The 20,507-nt window shown below is 54.5% G+C and overlaps 1 protein-coding gene across 2 annotated transcripts; it reads right to left on the minus strand.

Moving 5' to 3' along the window:
• Positions 1-2,407: 2,407 nt before the first annotated feature.
• On the minus strand, positions 2,408-15,894 carry SEMA6C (semaphorin 6C). 2 transcript variants are annotated; one of them, XM_082613735.1, is made up of 19 exons: positions 15,631-15,894; positions 13,585-13,634; positions 11,680-11,851; positions 10,001-10,115; positions 9,653-9,716; positions 9,440-9,496; positions 8,974-9,075; positions 8,658-8,748; positions 8,331-8,450; positions 8,063-8,151; positions 7,515-7,732; positions 7,099-7,230; positions 6,673-6,825; positions 6,254-6,427; positions 5,836-5,982; positions 5,464-5,541; positions 5,284-5,339; positions 5,060-5,104; positions 2,408-4,195 (listed from the first exon to the last, which is right to left on the minus strand). In XM_082613735.1, exons 3-19 carry the CDS (start codon positions 11,795-11,797, stop codon positions 3,150-3,152), a joined length of 2,805 nt encoding a protein of 934 aa, XP_082469861.1. In that variant the 5' UTR covers positions 11,798-11,851; positions 13,585-13,634; positions 15,631-15,894; the 3' UTR covers positions 2,408-3,149. The 2 variants fall into 2 exon arrangements, with proteins under 2 accessions (XP_082469861.1, XP_082469862.1); XM_082613736.1 differs by lacking the exon at positions 6,254-6,427.
• Between the last annotated feature and the right edge of the window lie 4,613 nt (positions 15,895-20,507).

Raw genomic sequence — 20,507 nt, forward strand, 5'->3', positions numbered from 1 at the left:
CCGCAAAGATCCCACATGCTGTGGAGCAGCTAAGCCCGTGTGCCACAACTACTGAGCTTGCACTCTAGAGCCCGCAAGCCACAACTACTGAGCCCACATGCCACAACTACTGAAGCCTGCGTGCCTAGAGCCCATGCTCAGCAATAAGAGAAGCCACCACAATGAGAAGCCCATGCACCACAACGAAGAGTAGCCCCCGCTCACCGCAACTAGAGAAGGCCTGCATGCAGCAACGAAGACCCAACACAGCCAAAAATAAATAAATAAAATAAATAAATTTATTTTAAAAAGACTATCAGCAGATTCCTGAGTTAGGATCACGTTTATCCCTATGTTGATAGTGATAATAATTTCTTTCAGTTTATCCCTAATTTATTATTCACTGCTCTCTGTCAGGATGAGGTGTTTCAGGATGAGTGTTAATGAGTTGCATTCTTAATGGTCTATTTTGGGCAAATAACCGTTTCCCACAAAGCACTTAATTTAAGCCTATATATTTATATGGTGCTTTATAAACCCCATGTTGGCATATGTTCTTTCCATACTTTACAAAAGAAATTGAGGTGCAGAGAGGTTAGTGGAATTGCCAAGGTCACCCATAAAATTATTAAGTGGCAGAGTCCAAGGACTGTTGCTCTCACTGCAACATAGTTGCTTTCACTAGCCCTGAGAAGGTTCTGAGAGTCCAGCTTAGGCATTCTTGGCTAGAGAAGTTGCCATAGTGTTTTTGTTTGTTTGTTAATATTTATTTTTGGCTGCGTCAGGTCTTAGTTGCTGCAGGCGGGATCTTTCGTTGCCACACGGGCTTAGTTGCCCCACAGCATGTGAGATCTCAGTTCCCCGACCAGGGATTGTACCAGCGTCCCCTGCACTGGAAAGCGGATTCTCAACCACTGGACCACCAGGAAAGTCCCCATAGTTTAGAAATACTAATAAATGAACATCCTTTACAATTAAACTGAAACCAGGACTTTAACCTGTAAATCGTTGCTTCCTGCAGAGTCACGAGGTTAAATTTCTATTGTACTTCTCTTTTGGGTCTACATTTAAACCTGAGGATCTTCTACCCCTTTGTGACTACCTTCAGGGCAAGAACTGAAGTATCTGTGAGACTTGGCCCTTAGAGGGCTATGAAAGGTTGCAGTCTTAGAATTTTTCTTTGTCCTGTCTTGGTTTGAAAAGGATAATGAAGTCAGGTGACTGGAAAGATTCTTTACTTCTTCCTTTCTCTCCTCCACTATCTAGCAACTAGCAATGATTTCAAAGTATCCCGGTTTAAGTAAGGCATCCAGTGAGAAAAAATTGAGATCTAAAGGACCTCTCCAATCCGGTGAAACAAGCTCCAAGCAGAAAGCGGGTAGACTCTGGAGGACAGCCAAATTTGGTGGAACAAGCTATCCGACGTGTGAGAAGTGTTCAGAGGGCATTTAAAAACCTTGAGGGTAAAATCTATAAACGAAGTTTGTAAGGATACAAAGGGAAACGGATTGCTGAGTAGAAGCAGATCGCAAAGTTAGGAATAATAGCCCAGGGTGAGTTTGAAGGAACCACCATCTCACAAGATACCATGTTTTCTCCTTTAGAAAGGGTTTTCACGTACATTATCGTACTTGAGCCTCTCAACCCCATTTTTCAGGTGAGGAAACGGAGGCTTAGGGTAGAGCTTTGACTAGGCAGGATCACAAGCAGTAAAGGGCGGAGCTAGAAACCATCTCAGGGTTCATCAAACTGTTCCCAGCGGATTCCTGCCGAGGGCTTTTAGGCAAAAAACCGGGAGAGGAACTGGCGAGGCTTCCTTAGCTGCAAGGCGTGGTCTGGCCTCCAGGCGGCGCCAGCGGCAGGGCGGCCTAGGGCTCCAACCCGGTGGATATCCCCGCCACGCGCCAGTAAAAACCAGACTTGTAAATCCGCAAAAGCAGCCACCGCCCGCGCGAGGCCTTAAGCGTCTTTAGCTCCAGGTAGTGGGCGGGGCAGGCCGTCCTGCTCGTCCCTCTCATTGGCCCCCTGGAGTAACGGACAGGTATCTGGCACCCAGCCCGGGCCAGAGGAACCTCACGACGCATGCTAGCTGATCTTCGGCGCGCGGGGCTCGAGTGCGGCCCGGGAGTCCGCGAGAGGAAGCTACGCATGCGTGCAATAAAATACGCTTCTCGGCACCCCTCTGGCTCCTCGAAGGGGAACTGCTCCTTAGGGAACTTCTGGGGCAAACCCCTAACTTCACCAGGACTTTGCTGGGTTTTTTTTTTTTGCAGCCTACCCCTCTTGCGACCCAGGTTTTTCCAGCCAAATTCCCTTTATGACAAGATTTCCTGATGTGAAACTTAAGTCACTTACGCTGCAGCTTCATTTTATTTCTCCAAAAATACCCTCCCCCCACCCCATAGAGCATTCTACGAAAAAGTCCCTCTTATCTCGGTCCAGAAACGTGCTCGGAGTACCCTCCCTAACCCCACCTAAATTCTACCCGGTGTCTCCTGGGCCCTGGTTCATCTCCACGCACCATTTCTTAGCTTGCCTCCTTCAGGAAATCTTTCCTGATAAACCCCGGTGGGAGCGCAGCCATCCCAATTACTCGGGAGAGAGCTCAAGGCCAAGTTGAAGGCAGAGATTCTGGAGAAAAAGGGCTCAGAGCAGCCGACCGACTCCCGCCCCGCCCCCTCCGCGAGTAAAGTCAGGCAGCGGCTCGGGGACACAGCTGTATTGGGAAGGGGAGGCTCCTACACAGTAGGAGGAGGCACGTCCCAGGAGGCCCGAGGACTCTACACAACGGGCGTGGCGCAGCCCCGTCCGTCCGCCGTGCGGCCCGCCCGGGGCCCAGTCTGTGGAGGCCCGCAGGGGCGAGTTAAGGCAGCTTGGCTGAGGGAGGTGGGGGAGTGGGAGTGTGCCAGTTCCCCCCGAAAAGCTGGCTCACTGAGGGGGCGAGCTTCTCACCTCCCACTCCTCTCTCGAGGACAGGGGGAAAGACAGTCGGCAGTCAATAAATAAACCCGGGGCGGCAGGGACCCCGGGAGACTCTGAGAGTCCAGGAAGGCTGGAGGTGTGGAACAAGGAGAGAGGGAGGTGACCTGTCCTTGGAGATGCGTCCACGCTCATGGCCTTTGAGGGCATGGGCCTCGAGGGTCCCATTTGAGGCCTTGGAGCAGCTCCCTTTAAAAGTTAAAATGGTTGCCACTAGGGACGGCCGACTGCGAGGAAGCCCCGACGAGGGGAGGCTTCAGGGGCACCTGGGGCTTCTCGACGTCCACCCTCTTCAGGGCGCGGCCCCGGTGCCCCTCAGGCCGGCCCAGATACAGGAGGTGTCTCCCGGCACCCCCGGAGAACCTGGAGGGGCCTCCCGAGGGCACTCGGGTGAGCAGCGCGGGGGGTGCACGGTGCGTGGAGAAGGGCAACCTCCGGCTGCCGCCCACCCCGAGCCGGGGAGCTGGGGCGGAGAGAGCAGGCCGGGTGGCGGGGGTCGGGCGCTTGCCCTCCGGGGGCACGTCCAGCCTCCGAGGCGTGGCACAGTCCCGGGGGAGCAGGCAGGGGCCGGCAAAGAGGGTGGGGGCGGGGGCGGGCTCGGGCGGCAGCGCCCGCGAGGTGAAAGGGGCGGCGGCCGGGGGCTCGGCCTCCTTCCTGGGCGGCTGCGGGCCGTGCAGGTAGCGCAGCAGTTCCTCCAGGGTGGTGACTTCCACGGCCTGCCCGGGACAGCCGGGCGGCGGCGGCCTCACCAGCACGCGCGGCGCGGGGCCGCCCGCCGTGTTCCCGCCCCGGGCGCGGCCCCGGCCCTCCTTGGCGTTGTTCCCGTTCTGGTTCCACTCCCAGGGACCCCCGGCGTGGCGGAGGTGCTTGACCGGCAGCTCCGGCGTGGACTCCGGGGTGGGCAGGCAGGCCAGCTCCGGCGGGGGTACGCCCTCGGGAGGAGGCAGGAAGGTGGTGTAGAGCTGGGGTGTCTGTGCGCCCCCTCCGTCCTTGGACGTTGGCTGCGGCTCTGGGCCCGCCCCATGCAGACGGGCCAAGCTGCGAAGGGAGAGAGGGCGCGGGAGCCCCGCAGTCTCGATATCCTTGCTCCGACGTCTGTGGGCGTGGCGACAAGCGCAGGAGACCAGGAGGCCAGAGACCGAGGCGCCCAGGGCGAACGCTGCGGCCACACAGGCCAGGAGGAGTGGGATGGGGACGGCGCGGGAGACTGAGGCTGGCGGGAGGTCCCGTCGCACGCCTGCCGACCGAGAGGAAGGAGGGAGGAGGGAGGCTCAGCGAAGGTGGGCCAGCGGGATGGCAGGTTCCGAAGTGTCGCCTCTCTCCTGCTGCTGCTCAGCTCCAACGCAGCTTTGACCCTCTTTAGGAATCACCTCCCCTGACCCCTCAACACACACAACCCACGGAACTACCTTTCACACGCAAGCCAGAGCTTGGGCCTGGGGAGTCCCCATCCCAGCTCTGGCCCCTGTAGCCATGCCAAGAGCAACTGCCAAACTCTGCCCGTGCTGAGGGAGGCGGGGCTGGGAGGGGAGGCTCCAAACAGGCATTATTAGTGAGCACCAAACAGCGATCAGTGAGGGGCTTAGAATTCTTCAAGAATCAGCAGCCCCACACTTCACTCCTATCCCTCCCAGCCAGCCCCCTTACCCTGAGTGTGAGCTCCAAGAGTGGAAGACTGGGGCCGGGGGTGGGCATCACTGGGGGGGCTTGGGGTCTCAGGGGAGGGGCCAGGACTCAGAAGCACTGGTGACAGAGACCAGGTCAGAGCCAGTGAGGCTCCTGCTCTCCACCTCTGATACCATTCAGCGGGTCCCCGCACCCCCTTTGGAGCCCAAAGGTCCAGAACTGCAGCCTTCATTTTCCTCTGGAAATGGGGAAGGGCTCACCATGCAAGGCATTCTTTCATTTATTTGTTCAAAAACTATCTATTAAGCACCCTATTATGTGCCAAGCACTGAGCTATATGCTAGGTATTTGGAGGATGCTAACCCTTTTCTGAGACTCTCGCAGGGTGTCCAGGGTGCTGGTCTGCTGCTGCCATGGGGCACAGACTTGGGTGAGTGTGGGCTGAGCAAGGTGAAGTTTGGACAATAGAACTCACCATAAGCAGAATCCCCTGTCCCAGACTGACTCCCAGTAGCTCCATCTATGAAAAAGGGAGAGAGGGGGTGAAGATGGGGGCAGAGGGAAGCTTCATGAAGAACTGATGGGCATGACTGTACCACAGAAGGAGAGAAAGACAAAAGCCCACACCTGGGATGGTGTCTATGGCCGTCAGAGTCATGCGCAACAATGGCTACAGCTACCCCTGCCGCTTCTGTTTACCTTGGCAGTCATCATGCTCCATGGATTCCTGGTTCCCAGCTGGATGCACATCAATCCTAGGAGGAAATGGAGGTGGCTCAGTGCAGGTATACATCTTGCCCCCATCCCCCACCCTAGCCCTCAGCTTCCTCTCTTAGTGGGGAACTTTCTCCTCAGGAGATCCAGGAGCCTCTCACTTACCCACCAGGTCCCCTGATATCCACACAGCCTCTGGAGCTGTCCCATCCACAGTATGGGTCCTGAGAAGCCAGACAGCTCCTAGGGAAAACTGAGTCATGTGAGGCTGGGACCCTCTCCACCCTAATCACATTCCATTCCCCTGCCTCTTCCACTCTCACCCTGGCCTGCAGGAGGCTCTTAGCCTGATACTCCCATCCTATCCACCCCAATCCCTAGTCCAGTCCCTGGTTACTGCCCACCTGCAGAATGCTTGAGATACCCACCCCCAAACCATCCCCTACATTTCCCTGCCACCCACAATGCCTGTGTTCCTGTGTGCCTGCAGGCCCAGAGAGCCCACCCAGGCAGGGCCTGACCTCAGGTCCCTCTCACCTCCGACAGGCCCCATGCCGGGCACATCGACTGAGAGGGAGGTAGATGATACAGCCAGAAAAAGCCACAAAGAGCCTGTGACCTTCAGTGTCCAGCTCCAGCCCTGTGACCCGCCGTGCTGTTTGGGTTGCCCGCTTCCCACTGCACCTAGAGTGAGGCCAGAAGGAATCAGAGATGGAGCAGGTGAGGCTCCTTTTTCCCTTGGTGAGTTAAAGAACAGAAGGCGGGGAGGCATACAAGCAACTGAGTACAACTCATAGGGCTACTCTGCCCCAATACACTGTCCAGCTTCTCGCCAAGGCCCTCTCTCTTCCCCACAACTTCCAATATTGGAGTCCCCACCCCATCCCCACATCCCCATCTACCACTCCACATCCCATCCCTGCTCTGCAGGGGGCCTGCTGGACAAAGGGCTCACCGGGAGGGGCTGTAGGCATCGATCTCTTCCAACAGAATGGGCTCAGGGCCCCCAGATTGCCCCCATGGGGGCAGCACCTTCAGCACTGTCCCATCGTTGGAGCCAAGGAACAGGACTGTGGTATTACTGTAGGGACCAGCCATGCCATCCACAGCTACCTGGGTCAGTAGGGCCCTGGAGGGATAGGCCTCAGGTCAGGACAACCTGACCAGTGGAAGCTTGAGTGTTTCAAGGACAGCGCATGTGTCTGGGTACCCCCTTCTCTGCCCTTCCCCCAGCCCAGTGTTTCCTTCTTAGCTCTCTCCCTTCCACTTTCACGGGTTCTTCCTCCTACCAATATGATTTACCTTGTGGGGTCAGGGAAAGAGAGTGGCTGAGGGGGGGGGGAAGGCAGTGGTCAGCATTTTCTAGTCCCATACCTGCTGGTGAGGGTGAGCAGAGGTTGATGGGTGGCAGGTGGCACGGCAGGGTCCAGGAGTGGGTGAGCCTTGATGAAGGTCAGGACATCATCAGGGAGGTCTCGAGAAGAGGGGAACAATGCAGCTCCACCTACTCCTGCACAGGATCCTGGCCTGGTGGACACAAAGGAAGAGGGAGCCTTAGGGCAGGGAGCTGGGGCTTAGTTAGGCTCTGTGACCACCACCTACCCCCTGCTCCCAAACATGATTGGTAACCCTTGTTCCGCCTACACGCAGACATTCACACTACTGCTTCCCTTCCCTGCTGCCAACCCACTACAGCCCCTTCCCCAGGCCTTGGACACCTTGCCCTCTCCTCATAATCCCATTTGGGGAGGAGACACTGCTTGTTTCTACCTCCACAAAGGCCGCCCCCACCCTGCGTACCTGGGGGAGGGGACCCTGTCCTCAGACACGGGGGTCCAGGCCCCATCCAGACCCCTCTGCTCCTTGAACTTTCCCTCAAAGCCACGCTCAATATCATCCAGGTAGAAGGCACAGACCGCAGAGCCGGGGATGCTGAGGGAGCCAGAAAAGGACGTGGGCTAGGTGTTGGAAGGAACAGCACAGTTCCTCCTAGGTAAGACATGGCAGCTCCCCTTCATACACCGTATTAGGGCGGAGCCTAAGAGGTTGGGGCAGCCCCTGGGGGCCACGCTAGGAGAAAAACGGTGGGCAGAACAGCAAACTGGCTCAGAGTGGAGTTTCTGCTCACTGCCCTCATCAGTAGGCGTTGAGAGAGGAACTTGGATGCTGGTGGGGCAGGGGACAGATTGGGCCACATTGGTTAGTCTGGTACCAACCTATTGGTCTGGGTGGTGAAGACCCCAAAGAGAGCAGAGCGGCCATACAAGTTCACAGGCCCTGTCAAGGCCTGTAAGACGTCAAAATAGAAGGTAGAGTCCCCAGGGACAGAGCAGTTGAGCCGCAGCTTCAGGAAAGATGTCCAGTGGCGGTCCAAGGCCCGAGGTGAGCCGCCCATGTCACGCTTACACACACGGGCCACACGGGAGAACTGTACCTGTGTGTGGGAGAGTTGGAGACGAGGAGAACGGTGAGAGAGAGCCCCAGGGCCAGCAGGGTGAGAGCAATGTGGTGAGTTAGAGCACCACGAGACAAATGTTAGGGGCACAGCAAAGGAAGGGTGTGGTCAGTCAATGTGGGTCAAGGTGAGGGACCTAGCAGGATGCGGGGGCAGAGGCCTGGGGGCTACTCCAAGTTGTGGCCTCAGAGTCCAGGGGATTGCATTGTGGAGATTAGGGCCAGGAGCCCCTAATCTCCCCTGAATGACTGGCTCCTCACCATCCAGCAGAGCCCTCTAGCTACCCACCCCTGGTGCCCACTTCCTTACCCTCCCCAGCCGGGCGTCCTCCACAGAGACTTCTCGGAAGAAGAAGTAGACATGGTCTCCATGCTCCAAAGCGTGGACAAAGTGTGGCTCTGAAGGGGGAGTGACAGGAAAGGTACGGAAGAGAAACTACACCTGTTCAGAAACTCCTGGCCCCCCACAGCCTCTCCCCTCTGCATACATGTTCACCACTACCACCATCTGCCTGCCATCGACCGCCCCCTGCACCTCCTCCCCAAGAGCAGCCTCCCTGCCCTAGGCCCGCCCTGACCTCGGAGCCACTTGGAGTCGTACTTGGCGGAGCGGAGTGGGGGCTGAGGCCCAAGGCTTCTGTAAACCACAGCGTCACTGGCCTGGAAATCCGCGGCTGTGGCTGAATACAGGCTGCCCTCTGGAGGGGTAGGGTGGGGTCAGGGGGCCGCTCAGGGATCTGTATCTTGGCTCTTCTTGGGCCTCCCACACCCCTCCCTTGGCCTGACCCTGGCCCCTACCTTAACCCTCCACTCAGGAGCATGGGGGAAAGACCAAATTAGGAAAGGGGCTAACGTGGGAGTTCCCTCCAGCCACATGCCTGCTGCTCACATGCCCAGGTGCACACCTGCAAAGACGGCCACATTGGACTGTGTGGCATCAAAGGGGCATCGAGCCTGCCCACTCAGCTCCTCACCCTCCTGCTGCAGCGAAGTTATCTGGAGGCAGAGGAAACAGGTTCTTGGACCCCTTGGGATGTTGCGAGTCTGGCTCCATAGCCCACTTCCTCATGTCCCCTTGCCTCCTTGCTCCACCCCTTCCGGACCCCTCCCCTCTGGGCACTCCTGTTCCCCTACCCCTGCTGGTCCATCCCCACTGAACTGATTGCCCAGCTTGCGTTCTTCTCCCACTCCAGTCCTGATGCCCCGCCCTCGCCTTTGTACCCCATAGCTGCGGCACACAGGGCTGAATGAGTTCGTTCCACAGGCAAGGAGTGTCTGGGAGTCCCAGGGAACGAGAACACGAATGTAGTTGTAGCACTCATCCTAGAAAATCCAGAATCCTCGGTCAGTGACAGGGCTCCCTGGGACTGGGATGGGGTGGGGGTCACAGGAAGTAGGGCTACTCCACTTGAGCCAGGTAGAGCAGTGTGGGGTAAAGTCCCAACTAAGCTATCTACTCCTAGTCCTGTGGCCTTGGGCATGTTCTTTGGCCTCTCAGAGCCTCACTTTCCTTTTGTGTGAGGTGTGAAAGGAAGCTAAAAATCATGAATTCTCTTTCCTGTACATTTTCCTCTGCGGACCAAGATGAGAGAAGTAGGGGGGGAATTGGGCACAGTGGAGGGCCACTTAGACAGAGCCTGGAGGCAGGGTCATCTCCTTCCCTCAAGATTCTCATCCCACTCCTCACCGTCAGCTTCCCCCGCACGGCACAGTTCTCCATGTCTTGACTCCTCCATGTTAGATACTGGCGGGAGAAGTAGAAGGGGAAAAATCATGGGGCAACCTGGAACCACCTCACATTATGGCTCCTCTTGGAGTCTCCTACGTACCCACTTGATCCTGGTTAGAGCTTTCCCAGCCTCATCTCCATGCCTCAACCTCCTCCCACACAGCCCCTCACCTTGTTGGGCACTAGCCCCTCCCCTTCCTCTTGGGCTTGAAGATCGAAGGAGAAAACGTGATCCCTGAAGAGACAGGCAAGGAAGGATCAGAGCCAAGCCATGGATCCCCACCTGAACTCCTGAGCCTCCCACCTTGCCCGTGTTCAGCTGCTCAGGGACAAACAGTGCCCTCTCTCCTCCCCCTTACTCCACAACTTGGCTGTTGTGCTCTGGGTCCTAGCATGCCCATGTCCCATGGCTTATACACCTGCATGTGTCCCCTGCAAGATGCTGCAGTGGCCATGCAGGTCCCATGCCTGCCCAGGAGCAGGCCTGTCAGCCCCACAATGGTGCCACAGCCAGTTTACCGCGCAGCCACTAGCAAGGTCCGGTTCAAGGTCAGGAATCTCTGAAAGTCCAGCCCAAGATCTTCAACCACAGCATCATCCTCCAGGCCCCGGAACCAGGATAATGGGGAAATACCTAGAAGGCACAGAGAGGTGGGTGCTGAGGACCAGCCAGAATACCACGTACTCCCTCAACACCCTCTCCAACCAGATGAAACCCAGCCACGGACATAAAATGGATATGTGAGATGAGTTGTGAGGTATTAATAAAGCTATTAATAAGGCTATTAATAAATGTAATACCAGCTAACTCTGAGCATTTAACCTCTGCCAAGCACTATGTTAGCATGTTAGATGCATTGTCTCACTTCAGACAACAACCCTATGAGGTAGGTACTAACATTGGCCCCATCTTACAGATGAGGAACCTGAGGCTTAAAGCCATTAAGAAATTTGCACAGCTCATTTAGCTTGGAAGTGGCAGGCACCCCAATTGAGATCCAGGTCTGTCTGACTCCAGAATTGAGCCCAACCCCTTCTTGGAACTGCCTTAGGGCTAGCAATTCCCTTTCACTCCCACATCGTACACTGTCCCATGTGGACAATTTACTCACCCCATTTCTCCCAGCCCTCTCTTTGCACCCTCCCCTCAAGGCTCGTCACAGGCCACCTCAGCCCTCCAAGGTTTCTGCCTCCTCTGACCAACTCCAGCATCCACCTGGCCTGATCATGGAAACCACAGTCATCAGCGTTCAAAGGGACCCCAGAGTTCAGAGAGAGATGATTTAACATTCGTATGGTGCTTCGAACCACGTCTGGCACGTGTCTGCTCTTATCTCTCCCCCAACAGTTACTCCCAATAACCTAACTGCCATTCCTTCGTCCTTAAAATTACTCTAAATCCTGCATATATAACAGGAACCTGCAAACAGATAAAGGTCCTTCTCAGAAAAAGTTGGCTGGTGGTTTCCCTCACGGTGGGACCTAGACTTGGTAGTGACAATGTGGTGGAGAGGGAGGTAAGAGGTGTTGGGAACCACTGAATTAGTCCCAAGCCTTCATTTTGTAGCTAATAATAATAGCAAACATATATAAATCATTTACTTTGTGCCAGACAGTGTTCTCAGAACTTTACCTGTATTACCTCATTTAATCCCTAAATAACTCTATGAGGTAGAATACTATTATTAGTAGTATTTTTGTTTGTTTGGCTGCACCGCATGGCTTGCAGGATCTTAGTTCCCCAACCAAGGATTGAACACGGGCCACCACAGTGAAAGCACCAAGTCCTAACCATTGGACCACCAGGGAATTCCCGGTAAAATACTATGACTATCTTCATTTTGCAGATGAGGAGACTGAGGCAAAGAAAGGTTAAATAACTTGAAGAGCTCACACAGCTAGTGAGCAGCTTCGCAGGGATTCAAACCTGCTAAGGTTTGGTCTGGCCGAGAGTCCACATTCTTTATCACTGAACAATGCTGCCTGGAAGTGAAGGAAGTAGGCCCACAGATGAGAAGGGACTGACCTGAGGTGCCACCTCACTCTACCTGTCTTCTCCCCTTTTCTGGTCAGGCTCTTAGCTTCCTTGAGACTGAGAGACTTCCTGCACCTTGCCACCCATACAAGGGGTCTCAGTGTCTACCTGCCAAGACTGAGTGCTGAGCTCATATAGAGGGGGCGAGGTACCAAGCACTCACCTTGCAGGTCAGAGGTCAGCAGAGGGAGGGGGTCCTGGGGGAAGGCAGCCTGGGTGTGGGGAAGTGAGAGCAGCAACAGCAGTAGCAGCAAGGGCATGAAGTGGGGGTCACGGGGCATCCTGTGTGGGGCAGCTCAGGCCCCAGGGGGTGCCCCCTCACCCATATGCTGGCCCTGAAAGAGAAGACAGAAAAGTGGGGGAAGGGGTCAAATTTCCTCCACCTTCTGAAGCAGGCGGACTCCTTCCCAGGTCTATCCCCAGAAGACCCAGTGCAGTAGGGAGAAGAACCCTCTCTCTGGCACTGCCTCAGTCCCAGCCAGCTGTCACTGTCACTCAAGGCCCTTCGCTGTCCAACTGGCCCAAACTGGCTGGTATGAAGCCTGCCAGCATGACCCCAGGTAAGGACAGGACCCGCCTGCTCCCCCTCCCAGCCTTCTCACTCAGCCTTTTCTCCTCTCTCCTGACTGGGCCTGGGACATTCAGTAGGTGACACCTCGTGGCCCCCCTCTTGCTAACCTCTTCTCAGCTATAATTAGACACTGAAGGCTTAAAATTATAAATAGTGACTCCTTGGCACTGGGGAGGAGGAAGAGGGCACCATGTCTGCCTCCCCCCTCCCTCACGGACCCCCATGGCACCCGGGAGCAATTTAGGCGCTGTGCCCTGGTAGAGGCAGCTGCGAAGCAGCCATCATTGTCTAGGGTTGAGGAAGAACAGAGTTGGGGAGGCAGCCTAGGGGTCTTTGTCCTGGTCTAAGCTTACGCTTCTGGGGCCCTTCCCATTGCTAGGGAGAAGCTGAGTGAGTAGGGAGGGGAGTGGAGGAGGGGGGCTGTCTTAGCCAAAAATGAATCTGCATCAAAGCCAGATCAGAGGCTAAATTTAGCTCTGGCCGCAGCTGTCTGCCCGACCACTGTGCCCCCTCCCAGCCTCCCTAGCCCCCTGTTCCTTCCCTGACTCCTAAGAACCACTGCATGTGCTTAATGTGGGGAAGAGCAGACCCACCCGCTATGAGGAGCCATGCATAGAAGGGGCTATACTGGTGAGGAGATATGGCTGAACATGTCTCTCCTTCCCTTCCCTTCCCTCTTCGGACTGCCTTGGAATGAAAATATAAATAATTCAATGACAGCCAGGCGATTGTAGCCCAAAGTCCAGGAAAAGATAGATGTGGTGGCAGGGACGGTGAGACAGCCCTCCTTCCCACCCATCAGCTTCCATCAGCCTCCCCCAGCCAAGCTGACCCTGGCTGGAACCCACAGTGGGAGGTGTACACCAGCTTCCTGCCTTCCCCTGAAGTTGAAGTGAAGGGCTGAGTAGGCTCGGGAAATCAGGTCAGGAAGGGTGAGACTCCTTCCTTTCTGTGAACAGACAGTTATCCTTCACTAATCCTTAGTTGCCTGTCCCACCATGTCCCCTAAAGAAGAGACCCTGGGCTTCCAGGCTTAGCCCATTCCATCTCCCCAACAACTCCACTCTCGGAGTCAGGACCCAAGTGTACCCCACCCCCAATCCAGCGTCACTGGTGGGGAGGCTGACGCCAGATGGGGTCCCAAGAGAGCTGGAGGAGGGGAAGGGGTAGGAGCAGCTAATGATGACCCCCTCCCCAGGGGCAGAGCAGTCAGCTAGCTAAAGACCCTCTGGTGCTGAAAGGCCAAGCCTCCCTCTGCCACCCCCGCCCCATGTTTCCGATGTTGGTGCTCCCAGGGGAAGAGAAAGGGACACAGCTTGTCTCCTATCCTCCGGCTCCTGTCCCACCCCACAACAGGTTGCCCTGGGCAACTGGTATCTTCACCCAGGAAACAACTTCAGTCTCAGGCAAGTGCGGAGAACAGTCAGACCCTCTTTCTACTCCCAGGCCATGCCTGTTTCCATCCCCTGCCCTCAGGAGCTGTTGCCCTTTCCTTACCTGGGGTAGTGACTCCTGTGGGGGTTTGAGGGGGATAGGAGACCTCTGACCTGCTGGAAGAAGGGACAGAAGGAGGGAAGAGGCTGAGCCTCTTACCACATCCAATAAAAGTGAATGTGAACATTCAGGAGAAGTCTAATGAGGCCAGGGTAGGGGAGATGCTGCCCTGGGAGTGGGGGGCACATTGACATTGAGCTTGATTACAAAGGTGCTGGTTGCTTCATGCCCAGAGATGTGAGGGCAGGGGCTGGGGCTGGCCCCTACCCAGAAACTCCTGGAACTGCAGGACCAGTCTTGGGAAAAGGGGTGACTGGGAGAGTTTGGAGGGCATGACGACCACTCCCACATTAAAACCTTCAGAATCCAGCAGGCTTCTTAGCAAAAGCTCCCTAGCTGGGGACAATAGAGGCTAATTTGCATCTCATTTGCATGCTCTTCATTTCTAGGCAAAATGCTCTGATAGCAAGCACCCCCCAGCCCCTTCCTTCTTCCCTGAGAGCAGTCCCTGCCTCCCTCCCACCCAATCTCTCTCCACCCTACCCCCCACCTTAGACTGGATTAGTCCAGCCTCTAAAAACACTTGGTTGGCCATTGCATTGGCCCCCTAGACTTAACTATGACATATCTTTAAAGGGGCTTCCCATAGCTGATTTTAGGGAGCAGCATCTGAGCGGCCCCCATCCGACCCCTGGCTTGGGGAAAGGTTTACCCTGCCGGGACCAATCCCAGCTGCTTCATACCCCCCATCTGGAGCGAATGGGCGAGGCCTGGCCGGCTCTTTCTCCCCTTCCTAGGTTCTCCCCTTGCTGGGAAGAGGAAACAGCCCTTCTGTCTCCTCCTGGCCCCGCAGCCACCTCTGGGGAGTGGCCCGGGTCAAAGCCAGATTCTAGCGGGGGCTGGGGAAGGGATGGAGAAGGGGAGACTGGGCGGGGGACAATAGCAGGAAGCCCTCGGGCTGGTCGCCCGCCCCAGTCCACCTTCCTCTAAGGAGCGGGGGGCGCGCCAAGGAGCCTCACGGAACGGGCACGTTCCCTTCTCCAAGACAGTTCCCCCACCACCCTTAGCTCTCAGCCCCAGGCTTGCTACCTACCCTCCCTCCCACCCAGCCCCCAACGAGGATAATCCAGGTGTCTAGAGCCTCGCATGAGGTGGGCCTGAGGCCAGGGGCTCTACGTGTCTCCCCCTCACTGGATCTGGGGCTCCGAGAGGGGCGGGTAGGAGAGTCTGGGCCGGGACCGGGTCCCAGAGCCACGTTAGCGGGAGGAGGGGCTGGAGGGGCCTGCAGGCGCAGACCGAATGGGGATGGGAGCGGGGGTTGGGGAGTGGAGGCGGGTCTCCGAGGCCAGGGAAACAGGGCCAGAGGCTTGGAACCGATGAGGGCGGGCCTGGGGCCAGGGCTGAGCGGGTCCGCGGGCTCGAGATGCAGTCGCCAGCTGGGCTCTCCTCCTTGGGAGACCTCGGTCTAACAAAGCCCCAGGGCGAGTGGGGTGAAGGAAGGATATGGGCTCTAGGATTGGTGTTCTCAGGGGCCCCACTCCCGACTCTATGCCCAAGCCAACCCCCTGGGAGGTTCTCAGACTCCCGCTTGCACAAGGACAGAGGTGCAGCTGTAACACCAAAGTCTGGAACGACGTGTTCCCCTTCCCATCCCTGCAGGGGCAACGAGAGGGTCCAGTTCCCCACGGGTCTCGAAGCCTTAATTTCTCTGCTGGAGAGGAAAGAGACCAGGTTTTTCCACCCTCTGTACGGTGCGCGCCTCAAATAATCCCTTTCGCGCTCCCCAATCCAAGGGGTGCGACTCAGAGAAGCCGGGTCGCAAGAGGTGCCCAGACCCTGCGCCCCACAGTCCCGTGACGGGGCTCGGCCACGGTCCCCTCTTCCCTCCACGCACCCCAACTCCGCTGACCCTCTCCGTCAACCAAGCACACATCGCTCTGGCACCCTCCCAGGCGGGTCCCTCTGGCACTTCGGAAGCTTGCCCCCAGCCTTAGGCGCCCCGATCCTCCCCGACGCCCTGCAGCCCCAGCCCTGCTCCGGGGTACTTGCTCCGAGATCCGGGTCAGTGGAATAGAGATCTCAGCGGGCGGGCAGCGGCCGCGCACCGCGCCGAGTTCGCAATCGGTGGTTGGGGCTCTAGCGAGACGTGATGAACGTCTGAATTGGATGGAGCTTGGATCTGGGCTCCCGGGCGCTGTCAGGTCGGGTGAGCCCTGGGTCCCAGTCGCAAACCCCACTCCCGCCGCGGCTCCGCGGAGGAAAACAATGCGACCGCCCGGAGCTCTGGGCCGGGCCCCAGCCGCCCCGCCCGCCTCCTGGCCGGACCCGCCTCCGGCCCGCCTCGGGGTCTGCACAACTAATCCGACTCTCGGAGGCCGGCTAGACACCGCCTTCTCGACACCTCTCCACCAATAGCCCTCGGAGGAGGAGGGGCGCCGGGAGCACCGCCCACCGAGAAGGCCTGGCCGGGAGGTTGAGCTGGAGACCAAAGCCAGGCGCGAGATCCACGGACAGTCGCTGAGACCCGGACGGAGGAGGGGGTCACACGCTTTAACATGGAGAGGCCCTGGGGAGAAATCTCACAACAAGAGAGGAAGGAACAGCAGCTGGGAGGAGAGACAGGAAACCCGAGGACCTCGGCTGGGCTGGGCTGTCAGAGCTGGCGTGACCCTCCCTCCCTCCTTTCTCCTCTCCAGTGGCTTTGGCTACCCTGCTCCTGGGTACACCTCTCCCCTACTCCGCCCCCAAACCTCTGTTCCTCCTCTCTACTCTTTTTAAATCAACCCCTTTATTTCTTCCCATGTGCCTCCTCTGGTTCATCCTGACCCGGATAAGGGAGGCCTAGCATGCACTTGAAGACTCAAGGCCTGGGAAAGGAAAGGAAGATGTCGCCAGGAAGTTTTCCTTATCCCCATCATCTCCCCTCCCACCCCTACTGTCAAAGCAAGATGGGGTTGGGCCAGCTGGCTAGGAACTAAGGAGCCAGGAAGCCAGGGTGGCCAGCAGTGAGGATGTTGGTTGATGGAAAAGGACAGGTGAGTGGGGCTGAAACCAAAAGAGAGATGTGGAGATCGGGACCAACTGACTCAGAGAGTCACACAGGAAGAGGAGCAACACGGAGACCTGAAAGAGGGAAAGTAACCAGCTGCCCCAGCACCACATAGACTTACTGCCCCGCAGACAAGGATTAGTGATGTCCCATCTTTCCTCAGAGGGCCCTGGACATCCCTCCAAACAGCAGAACTAACTGCTCCTTCTCCATCCCCACCCTCCATAAAGACCCTTTGATTCCAGGAATGTCAGTGGGGAGGAAGAATGAGGCTACTTCAAACATCACTGCTTGGCTCCCACCTGCTAAGATTCTTCCCTGTGTGGGGACTGGGACAAAAGACGTTCTCAAAATTCCTAGGATAGTGGGTGGCATGGGAGACATTGACATTATTGGATAGTTTTATCTAAGCGGGCACCCCCCCCCCCACACACACACAAACATGGCCTGGTCTCTGGACTGAAGGAAAAGAGGGGCAGGGGTTTGCTACTTCCGGACAGTCTTTAATGGACTGAGATCAGGGTGGGTAGCATCACTGACTGGGCTAAGCCCCAAAGTAAGCAAGAGATATAAACATATACACACACAATCACAGAGACAGAAATGGAAGGTGAACCAATGAGATAAACAGAATCAGAAACAATGGAACAATACTTACACAAAGTTAACTGCAGGGGGGTCTTGGGTCCAATGTAATTCAGTGGTCAGTCGGGGCTGTTTTAAAGGCTGGAAAGAGGTTTTGGGGAGAAAGACACCTCAAAATACAGAGGCACTCAGAGATTGAAAGAAATGTCCCCAGCTCCTAGCACAGGGCTTAGGTATTAAAAATATATGCTTATTGAATAGATTAGTGAATGGGGATTAAGGTATAACTCATTTAAAGTTTTAGGGCCCAACTAAAATCTCAATTCCATCCAATACATATTAAGCACTTACTTCAAATACAACCCACTGTGGGATATAGTCCCAGTCTTTAAGAAAATGACCATCTATTTGAACTAAAACAAGACTTACATGTACTAAATGATTAAAAAGCAATACCAAGGGACTTCCCTGGTGGCGCAGTGGTTAAGAGTCCGCCTGCCAATGCAGGGGACACTGGTTCGAGCCCTGGTCTGGGAAGATCCCACATGCCGTGGAGCAGCTAAGCCTGGGCACTGCAACTACTGAGCCCTCGTGCCACAACTACTGAAGCCCACGCCTGTGCTCCACAACAAGAAAAGCCAATGCAATGAGAAGCCAACGTACCGCAATGAGGAGTAGCCCCCACTCGCCACATCTAGAGAAAGCCTGTGTGCACCAATGAAGACCCAATGCAGCCAAAAGTAAATAAATAAAATAAATTTAAAAAAAACGATACCAAGTCTCAAAAAAAAAAACAACCCCCCCAAAGCTACACTGAATATAATTCATAAATGAAAGAAAAGACAATAAGTGCTCTTCATAATAACTGCAGGGAACGATGTTGGATACATTTTATCACGGAGGCAGGGAGAACTTTGGTGGGAGTTGGCTTGGTGCAAAAGAAAGGAGAAAATCTTCCAAAGAACGTAGTTTCAGCAAAAGTGTTTACTTGGTAAATGTGGAGCCTGAAGCATAGATAGCAAAAGGGCCTGTGTGACTGATATGTAAGAGAGATACTAGTTAGAAGCAGAGGACAGGGGAAGAGGGAGACAAACTATGGAAGGCCTGGAATACCAAGGTGAGTAGGTTAAAAAATTTGATAGGAAAAGGACATCATTTCGAGTTCTTGAATAAAGGTGTTACTGTCAAAATGCTTTATTTTAGCAAGATAAGGAAAACTTCTGGTAAGAAAACAGGAAGGTTCAAAGATGAGGGGAGAGAGGCAGTGAGACAAGGATGGTGGCATTGGGTATGGAAAGAAATGGAAGAGTCTTAGAGCTGTTTCAAAGGACAAATCCTACTCCCCAGGGTCTTCTGGAGAAAATCACAGTCCCACAGATTGGAGCCTTTAATAAATTCAGGATCTCCAAGCTTGGAAAATTACCCTCTCCCAACCCCTACAAGTAGCTGTGTCAAATCCTTTCTCAAGTTCCTTTCCTCACAGCTTCCTTGCTCATCTTAGCAGAACCCACATCCATCTTCAGAGAAAAATAGAGATAATAAAGTGAGCATCCCACCAACATTTTGCCCTCTAGAGGTGCACTTAGCTGCATTCTCACATCTCTCTCCTCCCAGCAGGTGGGGCGTCTGTACTGCTTGTCTAAGGTTCACCTTTCTGCTTTACTGTAAGCTCCATTCACACAGGGCCCAGCTGTCTTGCCTCTCTCACCGCAGTTATCCTTTGCAGTTAGCACAGTGCCTGGCACTTTGCAGCTATTAACTAGTAACACATTGGTTGAACAAATCCGACTCTATATCTCCTACTTAGGTGCTTTATGCCACATGTCTTCAAATACTTTCTCCTTCCTTTATTTCTAATCTCTCCTTTTCTACTGACGTCTTCCCTTCTGCATATACACATGCTCAAATATCTCCCATGATGAAAAGAAAAAAAAAATTCTAAACTTTCTCTTAATCCTTGCCTGTATTTAGTCAACACTCAATTTATCTCTTTCCTTCACAGCTAAATTTGTAGAGTCATCTCTTCTTGCTGTACCATTTTTCCCCCTTCCCAATCTCTTCTCAATCATTTTCGTTTTGGTCCCCCATCACTCCATTGAGATTGTTCTCATCCAGGCCAATAATGACCTCCTTGTCACATTCAATGAACAGCTCTTCAGTCTTTATCCTTTGGCCCTCTTTATAGCATTTGGCCCTGTTGACCCTTCCTTCCTTGAAATACTCTCCTCTTTTGGCTCCTGAGTTCTTCTTTCTTTCAACAAAGACTAGGGACTTAATAGATACATTTTTTAGGGCTTCCCAGGTGGCACAGTGATTGGGAGTACGCCTGCCGATGCAGGGGACACGGGTTCGTGCCCCGGTCCGGGAAGATCCCACATGCTGCAGAGCGGCTGGGCCCGTGAGCCATGGCCGCTGAGCCTGTGCGTCCGGAGCCTGTGCTCCGCAACGGGAGAGGCCACAACAGTGAGAGGCCCGCATACCGCCAAAAAAAAAAAAAAAAAAAAAAGATACATTTTTTAAATGAATGAATGGCTTCACTTCTATTGATGTGGCCTCTCTTTCTCAGCCTTTCTGACCTCTCCTTAAATGTTGGTGTTTCCTAGGTCATGTCCTTAGCTACCTCTTCTTGCTCTACATACCCTCACTGGTCAAGATAATCTGCACCAACAGTTACAGTAACTATTTATATGTGGCTCCCCATAAACTTTAGAGATATTCAATCTCAGTCTTTCTCCTGAGCTCTAAACTCACTTTTATAATTGCTTATTGGATACTTCCATTTGGATTGTTCATAGGTACTTACCACTTAGTCTAAGGGCAGGAAGCTTGTCTCTTATCTTTGTATTCCCAGCACTTAAGTCATAATGCCTGGCATATAGTAAATAGAGGAAGAAATAAATGCACCAAAGGTGAAAGCTACCTCCAGCTATGTCAGACTGAAGTCTTGCTTAACTGCTTCAAATCACACTGAACTTGCTCTTTCTGAACGGATATGAGAGTACTGATCCTAACCATGGTAAAACCTCAGCTGAGCAGAAACACAGGAATGTTCCATTCTGAGTATTTTTCCAGATAGTTTGATTTTACCAAATTAAGTGCAAAACATTTTCATGTTAACTGTTTCAAATAGGGTTTATTCAAAAAGATATTGTTAATTTCCTGTGGATTATATAGTGGAAAGACCACAACTAGGAGTCATTAGACCCTGACTGACCTTGTAAGATAAACCACTTTATCTCTAAGGCAGAGTCTCTCACCTGTGAGTGGACACTTTACCTGCCTGCTTACTTCA

This window comes from Mesoplodon mirus (genome assembly GCF_964341445.2).
Source record: "Mesoplodon mirus genome assembly, chromosome: 3".
In the NCBI taxonomy this organism is placed as follows: Eukaryota; Metazoa; Chordata; class Mammalia; order Artiodactyla; family Ziphiidae; genus Mesoplodon; species Mesoplodon mirus.

What these genes read in the sequence shown, in the direction of transcription:
- SEMA6C (XM_082613735.1), bottom strand. Translation starts at nt 11,797, where the DNA reads ATGCCCCGTGACCCCCACTTCATGCCCTTGCTGCTACTGCTGTTGCTG. An exon ending in CAATGTGGCCGTCTTTGCAG is followed by an intron (nt 8,451 to 8,657) that starts GTGTGCACCTGG and finishes CTACCCCTCCAG; the next exon opens with AGGGCAGCCTGTATTCAGCC. An exon ending in TTCACCACCCAGACCAATAG is followed by an intron (nt 7,231 to 7,514) that starts GTTGGTACCAGA and finishes TGGCTCCCTCAG; the next exon opens with CATCCCCGGCTCTGCGGTCT.